At 48.5% G+C, this 25,510-nt stretch overlaps 1 protein-coding gene across 1 annotated transcript in view; it reads left to right on the forward strand.

Moving 5' to 3' along the window:
* OLFML2A (olfactomedin like 2A) overlaps window positions 1-25,510 on the forward strand; it is a 45,444-nt gene that overhangs the window by 7,688 nt on the left and 12,246 nt on the right. Inside the window, exons 2-5 of the mRNA XM_075584454.1 lie at window positions 7,486-7,749; window positions 18,151-18,258; window positions 21,125-21,301; window positions 24,170-24,434. Coding sequence (XP_075440569.1) covers window positions 7,486-7,749; window positions 18,151-18,258; window positions 21,125-21,301; window positions 24,170-24,434 — 814 coding nt within the window. The remainder of the gene's footprint in view (window positions 1-7,485; window positions 7,750-18,150; window positions 18,259-21,124; window positions 21,302-24,169; window positions 24,435-25,510) is intronic.

A 25,510-nucleotide genomic window follows, 5' to 3' on the forward strand; every position in this document is an offset into this window, starting at 1 on the left:
CACACTGATACACTGCATATTTACACAAAGGTCACACTGATACACTGCATATTTACACAAAGGTCACACTGATACACTGCATATTTACACAAAGGTCACACTGATACACTGTATAATTAATATGGAACCAGCATGTTTCTGTGGTAATAGGTTGAGATTCATTGCTTCTTGAGGCAATACAAGTGGCACTTTAAATATATACATATATATATATATATATATATATATATATTATATGACGCAGCCTTTCATTACTTGTGCTAATATATACAGCCTTTCATTACCTTTATTGAAAACTAATTGCCTAAGATGCCGATCGATTGGTTCTTCCGTGATCGATTAGCAAAGATCCTGCTTCCCAGGGTTCACTAAATCTCCGCCTTTCAGTTTCAATCAATCCTTCAGTCAGTGTAACTCAGCAGCTACAATGTACTCTTATATTGATAAAGTAACATTAGCTATTGTTACAGTTTGCAGCTCAAACTGCTGGGAACATTGGCAACAAATGATCACAAACAAACAGTATTATCTAATACTACAGATCTGATTTATTAAAAATAAACATAGAGGTACAAAGGCGATAACATTACTTCGGAGTAAACTTCTGCAAAATTTTCTTCGGCAAACCAAAATGTGGCCTTTTCGGCAGCGAATCAAGTTGCATCCGTGCTTGCTTTGCCCCCTTTTCACCCCGAAACGGTCCCAGTGCCTTCCCTCTCTCCACCAAAAGCCCCATTAAAGGGTCTGGAATGTCATAACAAGGCGAAACGGCGAATTCTCCGCGGAAACGTGGGGGCGTCGCCAACCGTTCATTTTCCAGGACCGAGAAGTTTTGGGACTTTGGCGACATTTAGGAAAGAGCCGTCGATTTTGCGCTCTGCTTCTGAGCGGCGTAGAAAGGTTCTTGCTTAACCCTTGGTGTGCCGGAGTGGTCGCGGCACCTCCAGCCCCGTGCGGTCACCTGACCGCGGCAGCCATTTTCCGAGTCCCCCTCCATCTCCCTGCTCACATGGGGACCCCAAGGAGCGATCCGAGCAGAAATAAAAGCAGCCTTCGAGGATGACGTGGTTCGGGGGGGGGGGCAACTCCAGTCCTCAAGAGCTACCAACAGGTCAGGTTTTCAGGATATCCCTGCATCAGCACAGGTGGCGCAATCAGTGGCTCAATCTTCGACTGAGCCACTGATTGAGCCACCTGTGCTGAAGCAGGGATATCCTGAAAACCTGACCTGTCGGAGGCCCTTGAGGACTGAAGTTGGCCAGTCAACGACTGAGCCACCTGTGCTGAAGCAGGGATATCCTGAATACCATGAACTGTCTATAGCCCCTGCGCACTTGCGTTGGCCACTCCTGTCGTGGTCACGCCATCATGGCGACACTGGAGTCTTGGAGCCCTGGATCCTCTCTGAATGAGTGTGCTACTGGGAGCGTAAACAGTTTTGGCACAAACCCGTTACAACCTAACTCGGGGTGACGGTGGGCGCACACGTTCTGTGATGGGAGAGCCCTACACTCGTGCACACAGGGCAGGACATGTTACCGGCGGCTGTTCCTAGGAAACCATTGTCGTGGGAAGGTAGGTGTTGCCGGTCTCCGATCCATTAGCGAGGAGGAGCGGCGATGACCTGTTCTGGGGATACTCCCCCGGGACTAGGTGTTTCTCAGCTGCTTACGTTGGGTGTCTGATCTCAAGTAGCATTGAGTATTCAACACCGTTGGGGGGTCTGCGGAATGTAACCCCCCCCCCCCCTCCGTGCTGCCGGAGGAGCCTGGCTTTGCGATACAGGGGTTAACCCTTCGGATGCACATTGACGTAGTAACTATGGCGCGGGCGATTTGCCTGTTCCTAGCGCAGAGGGCGTGGTCTGTCCGGGCTGCGGAGCGGTCGCACGGTCATTCTGGTGCCGGCGGCCCCCCTCCGAAACTCAAGGGGGTGAACAGAATGCGTCCCTCGCCAGGGGAGCAAAATGGGTGCAATGAGCCTTGAAACGCGGGACACTGAAGGGACGCCGTGAAGCGATCCTCCGGTTCAGCGCACGGCCCATGTATATAACCGGCTTTAAGGGTTGCTCATTACATTATGATAGTGCCGATCGGGCGACTGTGGCATGGAATCTCCCAATGCCCCGACCGGCACTTTCGCAACTCCCCTCATTTATAGCCTGCACCGAAGCCATGTTTTTTTTGGTGGGCACTTCACCGGTGGCGTTACCGATGGGAGATGCTTTGCGGTGAAACAATAGCTTGTCGCAGGAAACAGACTGCCCTGGGAGGGCTGTTAGATTAGAATTGGCGGATACCCGACTTCCTGGTTCTTCTACTTTGATGTTAAGAGCGTTTCTAAGGAAAATCTCAGGGTCACTCACTCAACGCCACGTCTGTGCCACGGCAGGAATTTATACTTCAGCACTGACCTGTGAAATAACAGGCTGACCAATGAATAACGTCTTCTGGGAAGAGCGTATGAGGGGATAGGAACCTGCCAGTCTTGCGTGGTGTTGGGGATTTAAAATGGACGCAAGGCGTCTGATCGCACCTCTGATCAGTGGGTCGTTATGGGAAAATACCATTTTTCACCACACGTTTCCGTGTAATGAGGCCACGAATCTCCACCTATCCCTGGTGAACTGCGTATTCAGTCAAATCCTTCTTACACCCTCACGCCTCCATCGGTCACTTACAACGGTCAAGCACAGGCTGGGAAATATTGATGGCCACACACACAAAATGGCGGCATACTTTTCTCCACTCACCCCCATCACTCCCCCTACTCTTATCTTAAGCCAGGGTTGCATAAACTGGGGGGGGGGGGGGAACGAGACTTTTGGGGGGGGTTCGCGGCAATTACAGAGGCCCCGCGCTGAGAGCCCACCGATATGCCCCACGAAACGCCTCCCTGTCGCGTCTTCCCTGGCTACAAACCGCCGCAGCTAAAAAGTGGGAGACGTCATGCGCACGGACGCGAGCACGCAGTCACCAAGGACCCAGCCAAACGCACTTACCCGGCTTCAGCCCAGGCGTCTCTATGGCAACGCGGCGTCAAAAGACGCAGCGGGGTCGTGTGTTGTGACGTCACATGACCCGCTGCGTCATTTGATGACAGTTGCCATGGGATGCGGCATCAAATGACGTCGCGGGTCACATGACCCCGAGGTAAGGGAGGGCGTGACACAGGGAGAGAGCAGGCAAGGGGGGGGCGCAGTGCAGGACGTTTGCACACCCCTGTCTTAAGCGCTATCCGTGCAATATCTTACATGTGTGTTTAGAATCAATCAGTTCTGCAGTAATAGGCTGCGTCCATAGTGCGAGCGTCAGGGCGCGACCAAAGTGCAGCAGCTCCATAGGGCCGGCCATAGTGAGCGCGAGCGATGAATTCCGCACGGCAGAATTTTGAGCCAAATGAAAAATGTGATTTTGTCGCACGACGGCCATGTTACGTGAGAGCTTCAGCCAATGAGGGCAAACCAGCCTTGTGACATCACAGCCATGCCTCGCCGTCGCCTCAGATCACAGTGCAGAGGTCGCGTCGGTGCTCTGTTGCATGCGCGCCTACTATAAGCATAGCCTTAGATAATACTTACCGCATTAAAAAAATATTATTCAACTCTTAATGCCATTGTTAATGAGTTTAATACACTGAGCATCCTGTGATTTCTATAGCAGGCTTTATCCCACCTCCCCAGCAGTGCAAGATCTCTGCAACACTTTCCTGTTTGTGATAATTTGTTGCCAATGTTCCCAGCAGTTTGAGCTGCAAACTGTAACAATAGATAATGTTACCTTGGTAATATCAGGATACATTGTAGCTGCTGAGTTACACTGACTGAAGGATTGATTGAAACCGAAAGGCGGCCATTTAGTGAACCCCGGGAAGCAGGATCTCTGCTGATCGATCACAGGAGAACCAATCGATCGGCAGCTTAGGTAATTAGTTATCAATATAAGGTCATCAAAGGCCGCATATTTAACACAATTATTTTTGTAAGTGCCGCTCGCACTGCCTCTTTAACGATCTTATTTGTTCTGCATGTTTTCACTGAAAGTGTTGCCCCAGCGGGGTATTATCAGCGCACAGCATGAGGTGGGAGGGGGAATTCTTATCTCTCCCATAGATGTGAAGTGACTGAGGAATTTCACAACACACCCTTTATAGATGTAATCAAGAGAGGCAACATCTGCAGGACATGCCTCTGGGGGCAATCTCCCCCTTTCTCCCCCTGTGGGGGCAATCCCCCCTTCTCTCCCCCTCTGGGGGCAATCCCCTGCCCCTTTCTCCCCCTCTGGGGGCAAACCCCCCTTTCTCCCCCTCCCCCTCCCTTCCCCCAGAATCCTATCCAAGTATAACTCCTATAATGTCAGCATCTTATCCCCTGAGCATCTCCTGCGCTTGTAAAAATTGTTAAAAAAACCCACAGTATTTCGTCTTGAGCTTCTGCGGTTACCATGGTAACGGTTAGACTGCACCGGGCTCCATTTTAACCTCCCGGACACTTAATATTTTCAAACGCTTATATCTCCTGAACGGGTCAGATTGTCTGATACGTTAAAACAGAATCGGTGAGAAGAGATCTCTTCAGTAAAAATAAATCAGCGTGCCCTGCTACTGTATACTGCCGCCCGAAAAGTCAAACAGCAATATCTCTCACACTAAACCAGGAGTGGCCAACGCCAGTACTCAAGGGCCTCCAACAGGTCAGGTTTTAAGGATATCCCTGCTTCAGCACAGGTGGCTCAATTAGTGGCTCAGTCATGGACTGGCTAACTCCATTACTCAAGGGTCATCAACAGGTCAGGTTTTCAGCATATCCCTGCTTCTGCACAGTTGGTTCAATCAGTGGTTCAATCATTGACTGAGCCACCTGTGCTGAAGCAGGGAAAGCCCTAATACCTGGCCTGTTGGTGGCCCTTGAGGCCTGGCGTTGGACACCCCCGGACTAAACCATACACATTGCTCTTGCTAGCAGTCAGTCTTCCTAAGTGAGGAATTAAAGCTGATTCCAATGTTGCAGAGACCGGGGCGTGTTGGAAAAGCCGCGCGCGCAGATTATTCCGCAGGGAGGGATGTGGTGCCGAGCAGGGCGCAGCGCTGGAGCGTCAGCGCGCCTGTTTCCACCCTGGGCGAGGGCCTTATTCCGCAGGGAGGGTTGTGGACCTCCTGTGTAATAACCTCGTGGGGGTCCGCACTGTGGGATCTGATAAGAGGTATGCATGGCAGGTATGTTACCCTGCCTTCCATAAGCTAATACTTGTCAGCAACAGACTTGTCACAACCTGTATTTCCCCCCCCGTGAGATATAAGAAACGCTGTAACGGATTCTGCAAAACCACCGTCATGATCGTTTGTGATCTGCTCTGTGTTCTTTAGGGTCAGTTTCATGGCTAAGGTGTCGGCTCCTTGTGACCTTGGGCAAGTCACTTTATCCCCCTGTGCCTCAGGCACCAGAAACATAGATAGTAAGCTCTGCGGGACAGGGGCTGTGTATGTAACATTCCTATATAATGCGTACCATACTGTAATTGTGACGCGTTGTGTGTCCCACTGGGAGAAAAGCGCTATATACAATAAAGTTATTATTATAAGGGCGGGATTTCTATTTGCTGTACACTGCACGGGGGAGGGTTTGTGTCACTTTGTTACGCCATAACTTACTTTGTGTCTGGTTATAACCACGTACCAGCTTCACGTGGCATAGCCGGCAACCAACCTCACACTGCTGAGACTTCAAGGTTGAAAGGGCTGTCTGTGAGCAGGTTTACTGGCTCTGCACTTCTCTAACCCAGGCTGGGCTGAAACGCTGTGTAATACGGCAGGAATAAGGTGGTAGGGTTCCATGTTAAAATGGATGTGAAGTAAAGAGTGACTCTGCTCATTTGCATGTCATTTCCCAGAATCCCTGGCTGCAGGGGAAGCACTGTATGCTAAGAGATAATGGGGACGGGCAGGGTTGCAGACCTGTGTGACAGTGTAAATGTGCTCACACGTGTGTGTATAAAACACGGAAATAGCCGTGTTAGACAGTTGCGATAGTGCAGAGTAAATGAGTTCTTCAGTATTAGGTGATACCTTTTATAATTGGATTAACAATTTATATCATAGGACGAGCTTTCGAGAGTTCTCCTCTCTTCCTCAGGTCAGCGATACAGATTTATAAAGGGATCTGTGGCTAAAGCAGGGGTTAGGCTCGTAATATACAGTGTGCGGCCGTGCGAGCGCGCGTGCCTGTGCAAACGCACGTGCACGTGCCGCACACTTTTTGTGTGTATGCTGTGAGCGAGTGAGGTACTGTGTGTGTATATATGTGTATGTGTGTCTATATGAGTGTGTATGTGCGTGTGTGTGTGTGTTATAAATACGTTTGAAATAAATACATTTGTTAAAAAATGTTAATAAATTATTTATTAATTGTACATACTTGCACACACACACACACACACACACACACACACACACGAACACACACGAACACACACACGCACACACACACACACACACAATTGTTTGTAATTATCCTGCTGCCTCTCTGCCAATGTTCTTATCCACACCTCCCCCCCCCTCACACACCTTCCCCTCAGCCCCCTTCCCCCTCCATGCTGTTTCTTGTCACCGTTTTATTACCCTTCCAATGTCTTCACACATCCCTTTGTCACCCCAGCTTATCTACATCTGTTTTTTTCTGCTCTCCTAACCCCTGTTTTCGCCACAGATCCCTTTGTTAATCAGTATCGCCGACCTGAGGGAGAGAGGAGAACTCTCGAAAGTTTGTCCTATGATATAAATTGTTAGTCCAAATAAAAAAGGTGTCACCTAATACTGAAGAACTCATTTATTCTGCAATATATATATATATATATATATATATATATATATATATATATATATATATATATATATATATATATATATATATAAAAATAGAATTGACCAGATTGGAGTCCGGAAAAAACGAGACAGCACACATATATATATATATATGCAAATATAACTGTATGCTCATTTGCATGCCTTAGACAGGTCTGCAACCCCGCCTTTCCCCATTATCACCCAGCACACAGCACTTCCACTGCAGCAAGGGATTCTGGGAAATGACATGCCAATGAGCACACAGTGTCACTTTTTGCTTCAAAAACCATTTTTAACATGGTTCCCTATAGGCTTAAGCTTGCTGCATGGTCACAGCTTTGAGCACATATATATATATATATATATATATATATATATATCTCAAAGAAGGATAACACACAGGACTGTAAAATAAAAAGATTAGCGATGGTTTATTCAATGTATCGACGTTTCAGTCGCCAAATGGGACTTTTCTCCGGATCCGTGGAGACCCCATGCTATCCCCCTCCCCCCCTCCCCTTTTTTCCTCCCCCCCCCTACCTCCCCCCACCCCCCTCCCTTCCCCCCCACACCCCTCCCCCCCACCCCCTCTCCCCCCCTCCTCTTTGCTTCGCGCCCAGAACTGACCTGTCTTTATTTTCCCAGGTGTTTGGCGACACGGACCACGTGCGCATGACTTCGGAGGGTTCGGACTGCCGCTGTAAGTGCATCATGCGACCCCTGAGCAAGGACGCCTGCGCCCGCATTAAAGCTGGCGCAATGCGCGTGGAGGACTTCTACGCGGTGGAGACCGTCAGCTCGGGGTCGGATTGCAGGTGTTCCTGCACCGCGCCCCCCTCCTCCCTAAACCCGTGCGAGAACGAGTGGAAGGCGGAGAAGCTGAGGAAGCAGGCGCCGGAGTTATTCAAGGTACCAATGCCCTTCAGTGTGCTCAAACCCTCCCAGGCTCGCCGTGGTTCCGTGGCTGGAGGAGCAATGAGTTCCAAGAAGTATTTACCAGCTGTGATGTCCACAGCGTGCCACAAACGCCACGCCAAGCGTCACCCAAAGTGTACAGTGTAACTGCCGTGCGCTGTGTATATTGATGCACTATATACATGCACACAGGGCCGCCGACACATTTCTCGGCACCCATGACTAGAGTTAGGACCGGGTTCCCCCCCCCCCCCTAACTTTGCGGCAGCAGTCTTGCGAGCCCCCTCCCCATTTCACCCCTCGCAAGCCCCCCTCTCTATTCCCCCCCCTCTTCCCATGTATTTCTCGTCTCACTCTTACACCCTCTCTTCCTCACTCGCCCCCCTTCTCTTACACCCCCTCTCTCCCCTCAACCCCCCCTCGTCACACGCATTCCCTCCCGCCCCCCCCCCAACTCATATCCTCAAGAGTCACCAACAGGTCAGGTTTTTAGGATATCCCTGCTTCAGCATAGGTGGCTCAATTGGTGGCTCAGTCGATGACTGACCAACTTTACCTCGAGCCACCAACAGGTAAGGTTTTCTGGATATCCCTGCTTCTGCACAGGTGAGGCAGTCTTCGACTGAGACCCTGATTAAGCCACCTGTGCTGAAGCAGGGATATCCTGAAACCCTGATCGGTTGGTGGCCCTTGAGGACTTGAGTTGACCACTCCTGCCATGCACTAAACAGAAGCCGTGAGCATTGTACATGCCACACTCTCCCCTAAACGTGGACAAACATTCTAAAACAAGCATTTCTTGCTGTAATGGGAGCGAGGAGTTAATGCGGCGGGTTCCCACATATGTTGGCATTTGCACAGAGAAGACCGGCGGCTTCTGGCGTTTGTCCGTGGAAGGGGAGATATTTGTGAGTGTGTATACGCTTCCCGCTAATTATATCCCATGCTGCTGTCACGGTACCATGGGAAGCCTCCCGAGTCCTGGGATGAGACTTTTATCCCGTGACGCGGAGAATCTATTTTCTCTGACCGTTCCCCAAGGCTTTCCCATCTCATCCCTCCAGCACGGCCCCTTCCCTGGGCCCTAAACCGCAGGTCATCCAAACTCAGCTAAATCAGGGAGACGGGGTGTCACCTAAATCAGGGTAACGTGGTGTCACCTAAATCAGGGTAACGTGGTGTCACCTAAATCAGGGTAACGTGGTGTCACCTAAATCAGGGTAACGTGGTGTCACCTAAATCATGAAAACGTGGTGTCACCTAAATCAGGGTAACGTGGTGTCACCTAAATCAGGGAAACGTGGTGTCACCTAAATCAGGGTGACGTGGTGTCACCTAAATCAGGGTAATGTGGTGTCACCTAAATCATGAAAACGTGGTGTCACCTAAATCAGGGTGACGTGGTGTTACCTAAATCAGGGTAATGTGGTGTCACCTAAATCATGAAAACGTGGTGTCACCTAAATCAGGGTAACGTGGTGTCACCTAAATCAGGGAAACGTGGTGTCACCTAAATCAGGGTAATGTGGTGTCACCTAAATCATGAAAACGTGGTGTCACCTAAATCAGGGTGACATGGTGTCACCTAAATCAGGGTAACGTGGTGTCACCTAAATCAGGGAAACGTGGTGTCACCTAAATCAGGGTAATGTGGTGTCACCTAAATCATGAAAACGTGGTGTCACCTAAATCAGGGTGACATGGTGTCACCTAAATCATGGAAACGTGGTGTCACCTAAATAAGGGTGACGTGGTGTCACCTAAATCAGGACCGGATGTGAGATGGGTGTCATCCATGCTAATTATATGTGCACATGCCACGTCTGAACTACATCTCATTAGTATAGGCGTAACATGGCCTATATATATATATATCTCTATGCAGCCCTCTTTCCTACTGCTCTAGAGTGACTACTGGTACTGTACTCACCTGCTGGCTCAGGGAAATCTGGGCCTCCGCTAACTGGGAGCCTGGGGCAATAACAACACTTTTGGCAGCGCCTCCACTTACTCAGGATCCCCAATGAGTGAGATTCCCCTAGGCAAGAACAATGGTAACACACTTCAGTTTGGTAACCGTTTACTGATATGCAGAAGTAGATCCTTATCTTAGAACTATAAGTAATAACGCACATATGATATAGCATTGAACGTAATGAAATGCAATAACGTCTACCAGTGGCTCGGCCACGCTCCTATAGAGAAATGTCACTCCCCGTCACCGCGTGCACCCCCCACCGTGTCCACTATTATATATATATATATGCGCAGTTCTCTGGTCACTCAACCCAGTGTCCCCAAAGAGTCCTCCCCCAAGGCGGGATCAGCGCCTGTTGGTACCGGTGTTGGTGCAATTATTAAATACCTTCCGGCTACTCCTGCAACCGGCAACTGACTTCACAAAGGATCCGCCGATCCAGCGCAGTCTCTCTCGAGTTGATGATGTCCAGCAGCTTGGGCCCAAACCGCTGTCACCACCGCAGCTCCGCGACACTGTGTCCCTATCTGTTGCTACAGTAAGGGAATAGGTGTCTCTCTATATAGGGCGTCCCTGCAGCACCACAAGCTTATGGTGACTCAGGGTATACACTGGGGCCTGAGGGGAAATCTGGCCTACGCAGGTGGGTCACTGACCCCCTGCACACACACAACCTCTCCCCTTGCTCCTCCGGTGCCCTCTGGCTAGCGTGGGCTCTCCCCCACGCTTCCCTTTCCTGCCTGTCAGCAATCCCCGCAATCCTATTCATTCCCTGGCGTCAGGTGACTTCGCTGAGGCTCCTGGGGGTTGTAGTTTACTACAAAGCCTCTCTGTGATTGGCCAGCCGTCCGCACACTTTGCACTGCGCATGCGCAAACTCTCTCTCCGCTCTGACAGTGAGGGGGCAGTGAGTGAAGAGTGGGGCAGTGAGTGATGAGTGGGGCAGTGAGTGAGGCGTGAGACAGTGAGTGAGGAGTGGGGCAGTGAGTGAGGCGTGAGACGGTGAGTGAGGAGTGGGGCAGTGAGGGGGCAGTGAGTGATGAGTGGGGCAGTGAGTGATGAGTGGGGCAGTGAGTGATGAGTGGGGCAGTGAGTGATGAGTGGGGCAGTGAGTGATGAGTGGGGCAGTGAGTGATGAGTGGGGCAGTGAGTGAGGAGTGGGGCAGTGAGTGAGGAGTGGGGCAGTGAGTGATGAGTGGGGCAGTGAGTGAGGCGCGGGGCAGTGAGTGAGGCGCGGGGCAGTGAGTGAGGCACGGGGCAGTGAGTGAGGCATGGGGCAGTGAGTGAGGCACGGGCCAGTGAGTGAGGCGCGGGCCAGTGTGTGAGGCTCGGGCCAGTGAGTGAGGCGCGGGGAGGTTTTAGTCAAGAGAGGGTTTTAGATACATTGTTGTAAAATGACATGGAGTTATCGTCCAATAGCGTGACAGCGTGCGTGTCTCTGCCAGTCTCTGCGTTACTCCTGCCCAGACCCCAACATCTGTCTTTTTGCTGAAGTGGAGCGTGAGGAGCGGGAGACAATGCTATGTTATTTGCAGCATACATAATGATGGCGGCACACTTACCCAGCCCCTGGAAAAGCCCTGTATCAGGGTCTGGATAGTAGTGACGCTAAGTTTAGGTATCATTTAAATAATGGAAGCAGGAATCTAGTGCTCATTAACATACATCTGCCCAGCATGCAACACTTCAAAGGTAATAAGATCAGGTGCCTCCGTCAGGTGGATTAATCATATCCATAACACATGCCGGGAGAATAGTACCGAGTGTATAATGTCGGTATATCACATACTGTATATCACATCAATAAGGAAGTATAGATATAGGATAAAGTATCTGTTGTCTAAATTTAGCATAGGTTGAACTTGATGGACGTACTTCTTTTTTCAACCTCATCTACTATGTAACTATGTAACTATGTATATGTAACTATGTAACATATAGCTGATACAGAATAATCTCCCCTCTTCAAGCACAGTAACAGAGATACATGTGTAATAAAGAGATGAGAACTCACTTATGTGGAGATCTTCCATCAGTCCTTGGAGATCCTTTGCTGTGCGATCCGTTGAGTAAATGATAAGAACAAGAGAGCAGAGGAAAAACAGAGCGCTATCCGAAGCAAACAGGATCCAGAGGGGGCTCACTCATAAAACAAAAAGGACTTGAGTGGATCATACAAAAGCCCCCTATAGAGGCAGCAACACCCAACGCGTTTCGCGCACCCAGCGCTTCATTATTATGACAGCATTAAGTCCCCTCGTTAAGCTTAACAGACTTTAGTGGACATCCGTTGTCATGATTACGCCTCATGTCATCACAAACGTCCGGTATAGTTAATGCAGCACTCTTTACAGGAAAAAAAACATGGCTGAACGTCCCCTTATTCGCCGTGTTAACGTGACGTCAAGTTAGGTTGAGCTTTGTCACTCTAGGCCCAAGACTTGCTCGTTTAATGAGAACTCTACTTTAAAGTCTCACTCACCCAGCGCAGCAATAATGTTTATTCAAAATCAAAGCCAGATTTGAATAGCTTTATCGTTCAATAAACGTTTGCCTCAATCGGCAATCATGGTGATCACTCGCATATGGGATTCAGCCACTGTCTGGAAACATTCATGCGATGTAATATTGGCTTTGTGACCTTATAGCGAGCTCCCTTGTGAGCATTTCTCACCAGGACAGTAGGATGTTGCTCTGTTATAAATGCATGCAACAAAAGAGACGTTTCAACAGGTTAGTGTTAGGACCAGCAAAGTGTGGTTATGCCTTGACGTTGGCTTGCAGGCTTAGGCCTGGTCCCGGCTGGCTACTACAACGCGCGGTGTGAGGGGCGGCCACCGCGCGGTGCGTTTTTTCCAGGAGACTGGAAAAATCGAGATCATACCTAGCAACGGAGCGTTAGGCCACGCCCCCGGTAGTTCAGCCAATGAGGACGAACCAGGACGAACCTGCCGAGTGACGTCATGGCCGCACTCCCAGTCACGCCCCCGTCTTTCACCCTGCAGCTCACTGCAGACCGGGAATTCGGCTGCACGCGCCGCCAGCCTCGCAGGCGCGCGTTCAGCGCAGGCAGCAGGGCCGTTGCCTTATAACGCTTTGGCCAAAGGATTTAACCAAATGACCCTTGTTTATGAGAATAGTATTATTAACTGTGACCTCACACTTATCCTGCCCCTGTAACAGACCTGTGACCTCACACTTATCCTGCCCCTGTAACACACCTAACTGTGATCTCACACTTATCCTGCCCCTGTAACAGACCTGTGATCTCACACTTATCCTGCCCATGTAACAGACCTAACTGTGATCTCACACTTATCCTGCCACTGTAACAGACCTGTGATCTCACACTTATCCTGCCCCTGTAACAGACCTGTGATCTCACACTTATCCTGCCCCTGTAACACACCTAACTGTGATCTCACACTTATCCTGCCCCTGTAACAGACCTGTGATCTCACACTTATCCTGCCCCTGTAACACACCTAACTGTGATCTCACACTTATCCTGCCCCTGTAACAGACCTGTGATCTCACACTTACCCAGACACTGTAACAGACCTGTGATCTCACACTTTTCCTGGGCCTGTAACAGACCTAACTGTGATCTCACACTTATCCTGCCCCTGTAACAGACCTGTGATCTCACACTTACCCAGACACTGTAACAGACCTGTGATCTCACACTTATCCTGCCCCTGTAACAGACCTGTGATCTCACACTTATCCTGCCCCTGTAACAGACCTGTGATCTCACACTTATCCTGCCCCTGTAACAGACCTGTGCTCTCACACGTATCCTGTCCCTGTAACAGACCTAACTGTGATCTCACACGTATCCTACCCCTGTAACAGACCTACCTGTGACCTCACACTTATCCTGCTCCTGTAACAGACCTGCCTGTGACCTCACACTTATCCTTCCCCTGTAACAGACCTACCTGTGATCTCACACTTATCCTGCCCCTGTAACAGACCTGTGATCTCACACTTATCCTGCCCCTGTAACAGACCTGTGATCTCACACTTATCCTGCCCCTGTAACAGACCTGTGCTCTCACACGTATCCTGTCCCTGTAACAGACCTAACTGTGATCTCACACGTATCCTACCCCTGTAACAGACCTACCTGTGACCTCACACTTATCCTGCTCCTGTAACAGACCTGCCTGTGACCTCACACTTATCCTTCCCCTGTAACAGACCTACCTGTGATCTCACACTTATCCTGCCCCTGTAACAGACCTGTGATCTCACACTTACCCTGCCCCGGTAACAGACCTGTGATCTCACACTTATCCTGCCCCTGTAATAGACCTGTATCAGGGTCTGGATGTGAGTAACACCACCTTTAGCGCTGACCTAACTAAAGTAACGTTAAATTCCTGCGGTAACTATACTGGCGCGCTGGGGCCCAGCGCTGTTTTCCATATCACCAGCACTAATGCCCGTTATAGTAACGCACGGGCTCGTTATGGCTGGAAACAGTGCTTAAAACACCTGTTAACGCTAAGTTAACGCCTTGTTAAGTGAATAATGACGCTCTGGATCTGGGCCATACAGTATTTATTTGCTTGTAATATCTACCAGTCGTGTCAATTGACGTCACTTCTTTAGGCGGATAATGCCTCTCTTACCCGAAATACGGAACAGTCAACAGTGCGTCAACGTCTATCCAAGCACATATAAGTCAATGCATTAACCGTGCACTGTCTAACTTCACACTACATTGGACGGGGTATTTACCATAAATTTAACCTTAATACATTAGGAAGATACAGGCAGACATGCAGTATATATTGTATGATCAGCAACTACAATAAAGAATGGTATTGAGTATGACATCCACTGAGACTCGGGCTGTGAGCGTTGATGCATTCCTCTGCATAGTAATGTGTGTAATGTTTGGGCCTCGACAAAGACGCTTTTGAAATCCGAGCGTGCTAAATGTCACAAGCTTTTATTAAGCACAGCGCGCTGGGGAAACACACGGGAAACCTTCTTCTTTCTCTTCCTACATTTTCCACGTCTTCCTCCGCGATATTTGTCGCCCGAAACCGAAACACGGATGAAAGAAAAGCGCTTTCTATTGTGACTGGACATTGATGCTCAAAGATGGTTCTGGGGTGTGGTAGACTGCACTCTAACTGGGGCTAACATTGTCATAATCTCCACCCTACTGTATGTAACATCCCCCCCCCAAACCCAAACCTGTGCGGCTGCACCCATCTCCCTCTATGTAACACCCCCCCCCACCCCCAAACCTGTGCGGCTGCACCAATCTCCCCCGTATGTAACACCCCCCCAAACCTGTGCGACTGCACCAATCTCCCCCGTATGTAACACCCCCCCCCCACCCCCAAACCTGTGCGGCTGCACCAATCTCCCCCGTATGTAACACCCCCCCCCCCACCTCCAAACCCGTGCGGCTGCACCAATCTCCCCCGTATGTAACACCCCCCCCCACCTCCAAACCTGTGCGGCTGCACCAATCTCCCCCGTATGTAACACCCACCCCCAAACCCGTGCGGCTGCACCAATCTCCCCCCTATGTAACACCCCCCCCACCCCCAAACCTGTGCGACTGCACCAATCTCCCCCCTATGTAACACCCCCCCCACCCCCAAACCTGTGCGACTGCACCAATCTCCCCCCTATGTAACACCCCCCCCACCTCCAAACCCATGTGGCTGCACCAATCTCCCCCCTATGTAACACCCCCCCCACCCCCAAACCTGTGCGACTGCACCAATCTCCCCCCTATGTAACACCCCCCCCCACCCCCAAACCTGTGCGACTGCACCAATCTCCCCCCTATGTAACACCCCCCCTCCCACCCCCAAACCTGTGCGACTGCACCAATCTCCCCCGTATGTAACACCCCCCAAACCTGTGCGGCTGCACCAATCTCCCCCTATGTAACCCCCCCTCCCAAACCTGTGCGACTGCACCAATCTCCCCCCTATGTAACCCCCCCTCCCAAACCTGTGCGGCTGCACGAATCTCCCCCGTATGTAACACCCCCCCAAACCTGTGCGGCTGCACCAATCTCCACCCTATGTAACACCTTCCCCCCCCAACCCAAGCTGTGCGGCAGGGCCATGCTACATCCTAACACCTACGCACCAACCCAACTACACACGGCACTGATGGGCACCCAGGCAGGGGAAGGGTTAATGGGGTTTTGTTTGTATGATGGTTTGTGGATAACTTTTACCGGAGAATGGAAAATGACCGTCCATGTGAGATTGGGTACATTATTTTATCACTACCTTTCCATGAATAAAATATTTTTAGTTATTATACAGGATCTTTATACATATATATATATGCAAATGTAAATACAACTGTATGCTCATCTGCATGTCTTATATATATATATATGATAAAACATATAATTTTACCCGGAAAATCCTTGAAAGCCCACATTGCTTCGTCCATTGAGCTATTGGTCCTGCCTTTCTTGACTCTTTTTCCGCTGTCTTAGAGGAGGATGTGTCACTGTTGATCTTCTCTTCTCCCTCTACCACCTGCTCTCTTGATCCCATTCCCTCACATCTCCTAAAACTTCTTGCTTCTTCTATAATCCCTACACTCACACACATTTTTAACTCTTCCGTCTACTCTGGTACCTTTCCATTCTTCTTCAAGCATGCAACCGTTATACCATTACTCAAAAACAGCAAGCTTGACCCTACCTGTCTTTCTAACTATCGACCTGCCTTTTGCCTCCAAACTCCTTGAACGTCTTGTATTCTCTCGTTTGCTCCACTTTCTCAACACTCATTCTCTCCTAGACCCTCTACAATCTGGCTTCCACACTGCTCACTCGACTGAAACAGCCCTCACTAAAATAACTGATGACCTCCATGCTGCCAAAGACAGAGGTCATTACACTCTGCTCATATTACTCGACCTCTCTGCAGCATTTGACACCGTGGACCACCCTCTTCTCCTTCACATTCTCTATACTCTTGGTATTCATAACAAAGCTCTATCCTGGATCGCCTCTTACCTCTCCCATCGTAATTTCAGTGTCTCTTTTGCTAACACCTCCTCTATCGATCTCTCTGTGGGGGTACCCAGGGCTCTGTCCTGGGACCTCTTCTCTTTCTCTTTACACACTCTCTAGGTGACCTAATCACATCTTTTGGGTTTAAATATCACCTCTATGCTGACGACACACAAATTTACCTTTCAACCCCTGACCTTACACCTGCTGTACAGACCAAAGTCTCTGAATATCTCTCTGGAATATCATCCTGGATGGCCATCCGCCGACTGAAACTTAACATGGCTAAAACAGAGCTCCTCATACTTCCTCCAAAACCTGGCCCTACTACCTCCTTCCACATTAGTGTTGGAAGTACCATCATTCACCCAGTAGCCCAAGCATGCTGCCTAGGGGTCACACTCGACTCCTCTCTCACATTCGCCCCTCACATTCAAGACATATTTAAAACCTGTTGCTTTTTCCTCCGCAATATAACAAAGATACGCCCTTTCCTCTGTTGCTTGACTGCTAAAACTTTGACTCAGGCCCTCATTCTCTCCCGTCTTGATTACTGTAACCTCCTGCTGTCCGGCCTTCCTGCCTCTCACCTGTCTCCCCTACAATCTATCCTAAACGCTGCTGCCAGAATCACTCTACTCTTTCCTAAATCTGTCTCAGCTTCTCCCCTGCTCAAATCCCTCTCCTGGCTTCCTATCAAATCACACATCTCGCACTCAATTCTCCTCCTCGCTTTTAAAGCTTTACACTCTTCTGCTCTTACTTACATCTCAGCCCTAATTTCTCGCTATGCACCATCCCGACTCTTGCGTTCTGCTCAAGGATGTCTTCTCTCTACCCCCTTTGTATCTGAAGCCCTCTACCGCCTTAAACCTTTCTCACTGACTGCCCCACACCTCTGGAATGCCCTTCCCCTCAATACCCGACTAGCACCCTCTCTATCCACCTTTAAGACCCACCTTAAGACACACTTGCTTAAAGAAGCATATGAATAGCACCACGGCTAATACTAGATGATACCTGATACATAAAGCTTGGCCCCCTGCAGACGCACTTACCAGAATTTCCTCCTACTGTCTCTGTACGTTCTCCCCACCAATTAGATTATAAGCTCCTCGGAGCAGGGACTCCTCTCCCGAAATGTTACTTTTAAGTCTGAAGCACTTATTCCCATGATCTGTTATTTGTATTAATTGTTATTTATATGATTACCACGTGTATTACTGCTGTGAAGCGCTATGTACACTAATGGCGCTATATAAATAAAGACATACATACATACATTGGTCAAGAACATTATTGTACCCGGTTGAACACATTGACATTAGGATGATAGAGATCTGAGTGGTGGTAATCGGTTCCTTCCTGCTATGATTTAGCTATGATATTCATTCGTTGTTTGCAGCTCCAGGCGATGGTGGACCTTCTAGAAGGGACATTGTACAGCATGGATCTGATGAAGGTTCATTCCTACATCAACAAAGTGATGTCTCAGATGAACGATCTGGAAGAGGTAAGATGAGTCGCTGGTTATATTTCTCATTTATTATGATATTTAAAGGTCAGGCCAGTTGAATTTCTTCGACGCCTCTGAATGGGGAAGAGTTTTCTTTCCTCTTATCCCCCCTGTCCTTATCAGAGACACAATAAAGATAAGGGGAGGCGGGAAGGTGGGACTCGGGCTGTACAAGCACTTTCCTGTCACACAGTGACCACGCAGGGACATGACGCAGGGACGTGACGCAGGGACGTGACGCAGGGACGTGACGCAGGGACATCACACATTGGAAAACACATTAAAGGGGGCAGCCAGAAGATATCAAACCTCTCAAGTCTTTCAAAAAGAAATAAAAAATAATTATGGGTGTCAGATTTGGGTAATAAATGTGTCAATTACACGGTGGGAGCCCTTAAACATGTCACTGGGGTTAGTTCACTCTGGTCCTAGGAGGGAATGCCACGTTAAACAGTGTAATATAGGCTGTGGCTGGCCCTTATTCTGTATGCGGTGGAGGCGTCTTCTTGGTTAACAACTCAGTGAGCTCGAATCGCATGAATGGGCCTGCAATCTTTTCCAGCATGGGGAAGACGTAGTGCAGGGCCCAGAGGCCAAAGGAAGCTGCGTAGAAATGTCTTAAACTGGACCTCAACAGACTAATTTAGAAAATGGGTCACTTAGGTTTTCTGCTATCCCTGCTTCAGCATAGGTTGCTCAATCAGTCCCTGCTTCAGCACAGGTGGCTCAATCAGTCCCTGCTTCAGCACAGGTGGCTCAATCAGTTCCTGCTTCAGCACAGGTGGCTCAATCAGTCCCTGCTTCAGCACAGGTGGCTCAATCAGTTCCTGCTTCAGCACAGGTGGCTCAATCAGTTCCTGCTTCAGTACAGATGGCCTAATCATCAAAACTATTTTTTTTTGTGGGGGGTGGGAACCAAGAAAATTGGATTTGCGATCCAGTGAAAAGATCCAGGCGTGTGTTCACATGCGGGATTCTGGTCGCCGCGCCGAATATGACAGAATACACAACAGACGTTCCTTTGTTCAGATGCAGATTGAGGGAAACATGTCGGCAGTAATTACAAACCATTGCCAACGAGGAGTGTAGTCATAATAAACATGTATTTTATAATGACATATCTCCACCATGGAAATCAGTGGGCCATGTCTATTAAACGGTGCTGGAAGATGCCTTACAGCTTGAAGGGGCAATAAGGTGACTTCCCGTGCTGCAAGGGCTGTCTACTGGAATAGGACTGCTTCGTAAATATGTGCCAATCACTTGTGATATATATATATATAGATAGATATATATATTTTTAGAAACGAGGGGGCCACCGCAGCTAAACAGTGTTATTTCTTTTAGCTCCGAGGACGCCCTGTTCCCGAGACACTCCCTGTTTAGTTACCGGTGTTAAAGTTCCCTGGAGGGAAATAAAAATGGCCGCCCAAATCTCTTGGGTCCTGCAGGCCAATAGGAAGTTGCGACACCATCAATTGCAGCTTCCTGTTGGCCAACTGTTTTAATGCCCATTAAGTAGCACGGTTAACGAAACTGTTGGGTATCCCAGAAACTGCGGGGTGGTCCCTGAAACTAAAAATAATGTGGTTGATCTCCGGAGGAACCCCCGTCCCCCTCACAGGTCCAATGCTGTAAAAAAAAATACAAATATAATATATTATTTAGGTGGGATTGCTGTTATCAGATAACCTGCACAAAAGAAGTGGGACTGAAAATTTAGCAGGTTCCCGCTGCTGGGTTCTCACCGTTTTCTCAGGTTCCTGCTGCTGGGTTCTCACCATTTTCTCAGGTTCCTGCTACTGGGTTCTCACCATTTTCTCAGGTTCCTGCTGCTGGGTTCTCACCGTTTTCTCAGGTTCCTGCTGCTGGGTTCTCACCATTTTCTCAGGTTCCTGCTACTGGGTTCTCACCATTTTCTCAGGTTCCTGCTGCTGGGTTCTCACCGTTTTCTCAGGTTCCTGCTGCTGGGTTCTCACCATTTTCTCAGGTTCCTGCTACTGGGTTCTCACCATTTTCTCAGGTTCCTGCTACTGGGTTCTCACCATTTTCTCAGGTTCCTGCTGCTGGGTTCTCACCGTTTTCTCAGGTTCCTGCTGCTGGGTTCTCACCATTTTCTCAGGTTCCTGCTACTGGGTTCTCACCAGTTTCTCAGGTTCCTGCTGCTGAGTTCTCACCGTTTTCTCAGGTTCCTGCTACTGGGTTCTCACCGTTTTCTCAGGTTCCTGCTACTGGGTTCTTTCCGTTTTCTCAGGTTCCCGCTGCTGGGTTCTCACCGTTTTCTCAGGTTCCTGCTGCTGGGTTCTCACTGTCTTCTCAGGTTCCTGCTACTGGGTTCTCACCGTCTTCTCAGGTTCCCGCTGCTGGGTTCTCACCGTCTTCTCAGGTTCCCGCTGCTGGGTTCTCACCGTTTTCTCAGGTTCCCGCTGCTGGGTTCTTACCGTTTTCTCAGGTTCCTGCTGCTGGGTTCTCACCGTTTTCTCAGGTTCCTGCTGCTGGGTTCTCACCATTTTCTCAGGTTCCTGCTACTGGGTTCTCACCAGTTTCTCAGGTTCCTGCTGCTGAGTTCTCACCGTTTTCTCAGGTTCCTGCTACTGGGTTCTCACCGTTTTCTCAGGTTCCTGCTACTGGGTTCTTTCCGTTTTCTCAGGTTCCCGCTGCTGGGTTCTCACCGTTTTCTCAGGTTCCTGCTGCTGGGTTCTCACTGTCTTCTCAGGTTCCTGCTACTGGGTTCTCACCGTCTTCTCAGGTTCCCGCTGCTGGGTTCTCACCGTCTTCTCAGGTTCCCGCTGCTGGGTTCTCACCGTTTTCTCAGGTTCCTGCTGCTGCGTTCTCACCATTTTTCTCTATCCTTTTCCCCAAGACCATCAAAACGAATCTGACCCGGGAAAACGATTTCATGAAGGAGAGCGTTATTCACCTGTCTAATCAGATGAAGAAATACGACAATTACTCAGACATCATGCTGAGCATTAAGAAAGAGATCTCCAACCTGGGATATCAGCTGCTGCAGAAGGACGCGCCGGAGAGCAAATCGCAGGTATAATGCGGGGAATTGGGCAGAAATATATACCCTTCCTACTTCTGAAATGACCATACGGGATCCCTGTTTTCCATGTGTAACATCATTTATTCCATGAAGGGATATTAAATCTGACATATTGTAGGTTAAAGGTTGTCATGATAAAATGATGCACTTGGCTGATTGAAGCATATCGAAATATTATTCATTTATCTCAATATAATAATGTATTTATAGCATAAATGCCTATTTTAAAACACAAGAGGATGTCGACGATGTAGTTGTTTCCCTATTTAATATAATTGTTTTATCTAGATCAACTTCTGCAAACTAGGTCTTGTTATTAAGAGAATTCAGATGTATTTCCGGTCTGCCCCTGTCCAAATGACATTTATAAATAACAGTAAATACACATCTATATCAATCTGCTGATCCACAGCTATCAGCAACCACCAAAGAAGGTCATTGGAAAGACAGGGACATAACCCAGGGTCACATTATGCCACATTTAGGGGACATCTCTTATAGAGGAACATACCTGCCACCAATGGTTAGTACAACACTAGTCCATTGGAAACCAGTGTCGCGTACTCAGGATAATGCCCACATCCTACAGATTCAGTGATGAGTGAGATTTCTGACTCTTAAAGAGGCGGCTGTACGAGTCAGTGATGTGTGTAATAGGGTAATCCAACTTTTAAAAGGCTGATCCCATTGAAGTCTTCGGGATTGACTGAGGTTCGCGAGATACAAAACGAGTGTGACACCAACACAATGGGGAGGATTTGAATGGGTTGTCATGGACCACACACTTTATTACGTTCCTTCACCTACTTAGGAGCTCACGTGGAAAACAAATGGCAGGGAGAAATACGACTAGAGTTTATTGGACCCTTATTCAATCCCATAAAACATTTGGGGTCTTAATTGGTGCGAGTCCCTCTGACTGTGATAATTCCCTTTGTTCTCCTCCTCTGGATGTAGATAATGGGCCCCGTAGATTTTCTGGATTTGTTGGGCAGGGGAAATCCTATATTTCACCTTTTCCTCTGCTCTCCATAATCACTTTAGCGCCATAATGTATGTAAACCTCATTGCAAAACCACCACTGGGTTAAAACGGGCACAATGCTTCCGTGTCATTGTATGGTAATTTATAGGAGATTTTGGGGGATATTCTCGTAGCACAGAAGTGTGTCAATCCGCTTCTAAAGAGCTCTCTCCGATGGGATTGGCGTGCTTTACTATTCTGTAAGCCAGGGCAGCGCAATCTGTTTTCCCTGCATCCCCTGCCGTCTGTCCCCCTCTCATCGTGCCCCCCCCCCCTGCATACCTTGCTTCAGACGTTGTGGCGTCATGACTTCACGTTGCCACGGCAACGTGACGTCACATGACCCCACAGCGTAATTTGGCGCCACGTTGCCATGGCGACGCGTGACCAGGAGCGTCTGAAACAAGGTAAGTAGAAGTTTACAGAGGCCCTGCAGCTCCCCCGGCATTAATTTAAATGTATTCGGGAAGCGTGCGGGGGCCTCTGTAAACCCCGCACCCCCGCAGCAAATCTCGCCCCCCCCCTGGGGGGGTGCCCCCCACTTTGCACACCGCTGCTGTAAGCCCTTCTCCTATGTCCAATCCGTGTCTCAAAGGCTTTTTCGAAGCGGTCTCACTCCGGTTCTGCCAATCTGATCGGTTTGTCACAAACTGCTTTTTTCCTAGCTCCGTTTTGTAAACTGCATCGAAAAACTCGCATTTTCCCCCCACCTCAAGGCGAGATTGGTATCGCGCGTTACATCCAGAGCAGGAAATATGGGTTTTGCTCTCTTAGCCAAACCCATGTCAGGCTGGGGATGGAGTTAGCCGCACCTCAGGTCATTCCGCTTCCAAAGCAAGTACAGATTGGCCGTTAAACCACACAATTTGTCACTTTTTATAGACGCGGTTTAGAAGAAGCGGTTTGCCATAGAAAAGAGGCGTTTTTCTCACATTTCCTTCCGCTCTTTATGAACACGCCAAACCGTGCGCATTGGCGCTGCCAACTTCGGAGCTATGAGAATAGAACGTTCTTACTGTTTGTATAAATAGGTCTCAGTATTATTATGCTGCTTATTAATTTTTTACACCAAGGCTCTTACAACGTGGAACAGAAAGCCAATTCCGGACCCTTCCGGCTCTCGGGCTCTCTGCTCTGGCTAAATGCCATTTTCACACCGAAACTCTCTACAAACTTGAGAAAAGTAAAGTAAATGACAAATATGTTAAAGAAATTTCGCTGTGATTATTGCCACAATATGACCACACAATATGTATAGATATTCGCAACGGTCAGCAATATACGTACAACTGTAACTGCAAATGGAGTGGGAGAACACAGGGTGAGGGAAGGCACGGGAAAGGAACAAGGAAAAGACAAGGGAAATGGTGGAGGGATCAAGACAAATAAGGGGGGCAACGTTTCGGGGCAATTTCTTTATAATATATTTGTTATTTACTTTATTTTTCTAATTTTGTCATTTACTTTATTTTTCTAATTTAAGTGCTGAGTACCCCCCCAGCCCCCCACCCCCATTTCTTGTTCTATATTGTCCTTTGGGAGGGAATAGGGTCCCTCCAGCTTCCCGTGCACCACAGTCTTTATTTTACTCCCCTATATTCTTAGAGTGCTGTTTAAACCATATACTTTCTCTATAAACTTGAGATAATAAAAAATATATGGTACAGATGTTATAAATTCTTACAAAATGTTGAATTTCTAATTTTTTACGAATATATAAAGGGCTGTTGGGTTACCCTTATGGCCCTTCTACTTAATTTGTTCTAATATGAACCTTTGGGAAAATGAGTTGAAGAGCATGGCATTTACAAACCCGCTATTGTTGGCTTCTTCCAGGACACGGCCGGAGTTAAGGGCAAAGATAACAGCAAATTCTCCAACAGTAAGAGGAACGCAGGTGACCGGATTCAGCCTAAAGGCACAAAGGACAAGCCACCTAAACCAGAGAAACCCAAGAGAGAAGGCGCCAAAGCCAGGCCGGCAGTGTCTCAGCCAACCCTGAAACCACGAGCCCCTGTCCACCAGCCGGTCGTCATACGAGGGGTCACCTACTACAAGGCGGCCAGGCAAGAAGAGACCGCCAGCCTCGCAAACAACAAAGGTGCGTGGAGTGAAACCGTTACTCGGATCTAGCTCAGCGAGGTCTGGTCTTTACCAGGCTTAAGCAAAGTCAGAAAGGGCTGCTAGATTAACAAGGAAACTGGCGCCCCGTTTAGAGCCATGTTACATGAATATTTCAAAATCTCAAGTAAATTTTGCCTGGTATCAAAAAAGATACTGAGAAGGAGCATCTCAGTGAGTGAAGACTCGGCGAGTAGTACAGGCTCGGCGAGTGAAGGCTCGGCGAGTAGTACAGGCTCGGCGAGTGAAGGCTCGGCGAGTAAAGGCTCTAATAACAATGATAACTGATGACTGGCACTGAGTGTGAAGCAGGGGAACCTGGATAAATTCCCGGTGTCAGCTCCTCTTGACCTTGGGCAAGTCACTTTATCTCCCTGTGCCTCAGGCACCAAAACCATAGAATATAAGCTCTGCGGGGCAGAGACCTGTGTAACATTCCTATGTACTGTAACTGTGACGCGCTTTGTGTCCCATTGGGAGAAAAGCGATATATGAAATAAAGTTATTATTAAATAAAGTTATTATACTGTAGGAATCCCATCTCCCGTCTCCTCCTCCACTTCCCCTCTCTTCTAGCTGCTAATGTGCCAGGACCTTCAAAAACTAAATCCATTTTTGGAGACTTAGAGAAGCTCATGATACCCCTTATTGGTGCATAAATCCACTCCCTCCTGCAGCTTTTCCACCAAAGCTCATCTACAACCCTGAAGCTTAATTATGGTCCAAATTGATGGCAGAATGAATTGTTCCAAAACAAAGACTTAAGATATGCACTGTGGGAAAGTCTTATGGCGGCAAAAGTGTGCTATACAATAGCACCAATTGTTCCAAACAAAAGCCTTTCTGGTATGGTAATATGGCATGGTAATATGGCAAGGTAATATGGGATGATAATATGGTATGGTAATATGGTATGGTATGGTAATATGGCATGGTATGGTAATATGGTATGGTAATATGGCATGCCATGGTAATTTGGTATGGTTATATGGTATGGTATGGTAATATGGCATGGTAATATGGTATGGTAATATGGCATGGTATGGTAATATGGCA

The sequence above is a fragment of the Ascaphus truei genome, unplaced genomic scaffold, assembly GCF_040206685.1.
Source record: "Ascaphus truei isolate aAscTru1 unplaced genomic scaffold, aAscTru1.hap1 HAP1_SCAFFOLD_596, whole genome shotgun sequence".
Classification (NCBI taxonomy): Eukaryota; Metazoa; Chordata; class Amphibia; order Anura; family Ascaphidae; genus Ascaphus; species Ascaphus truei.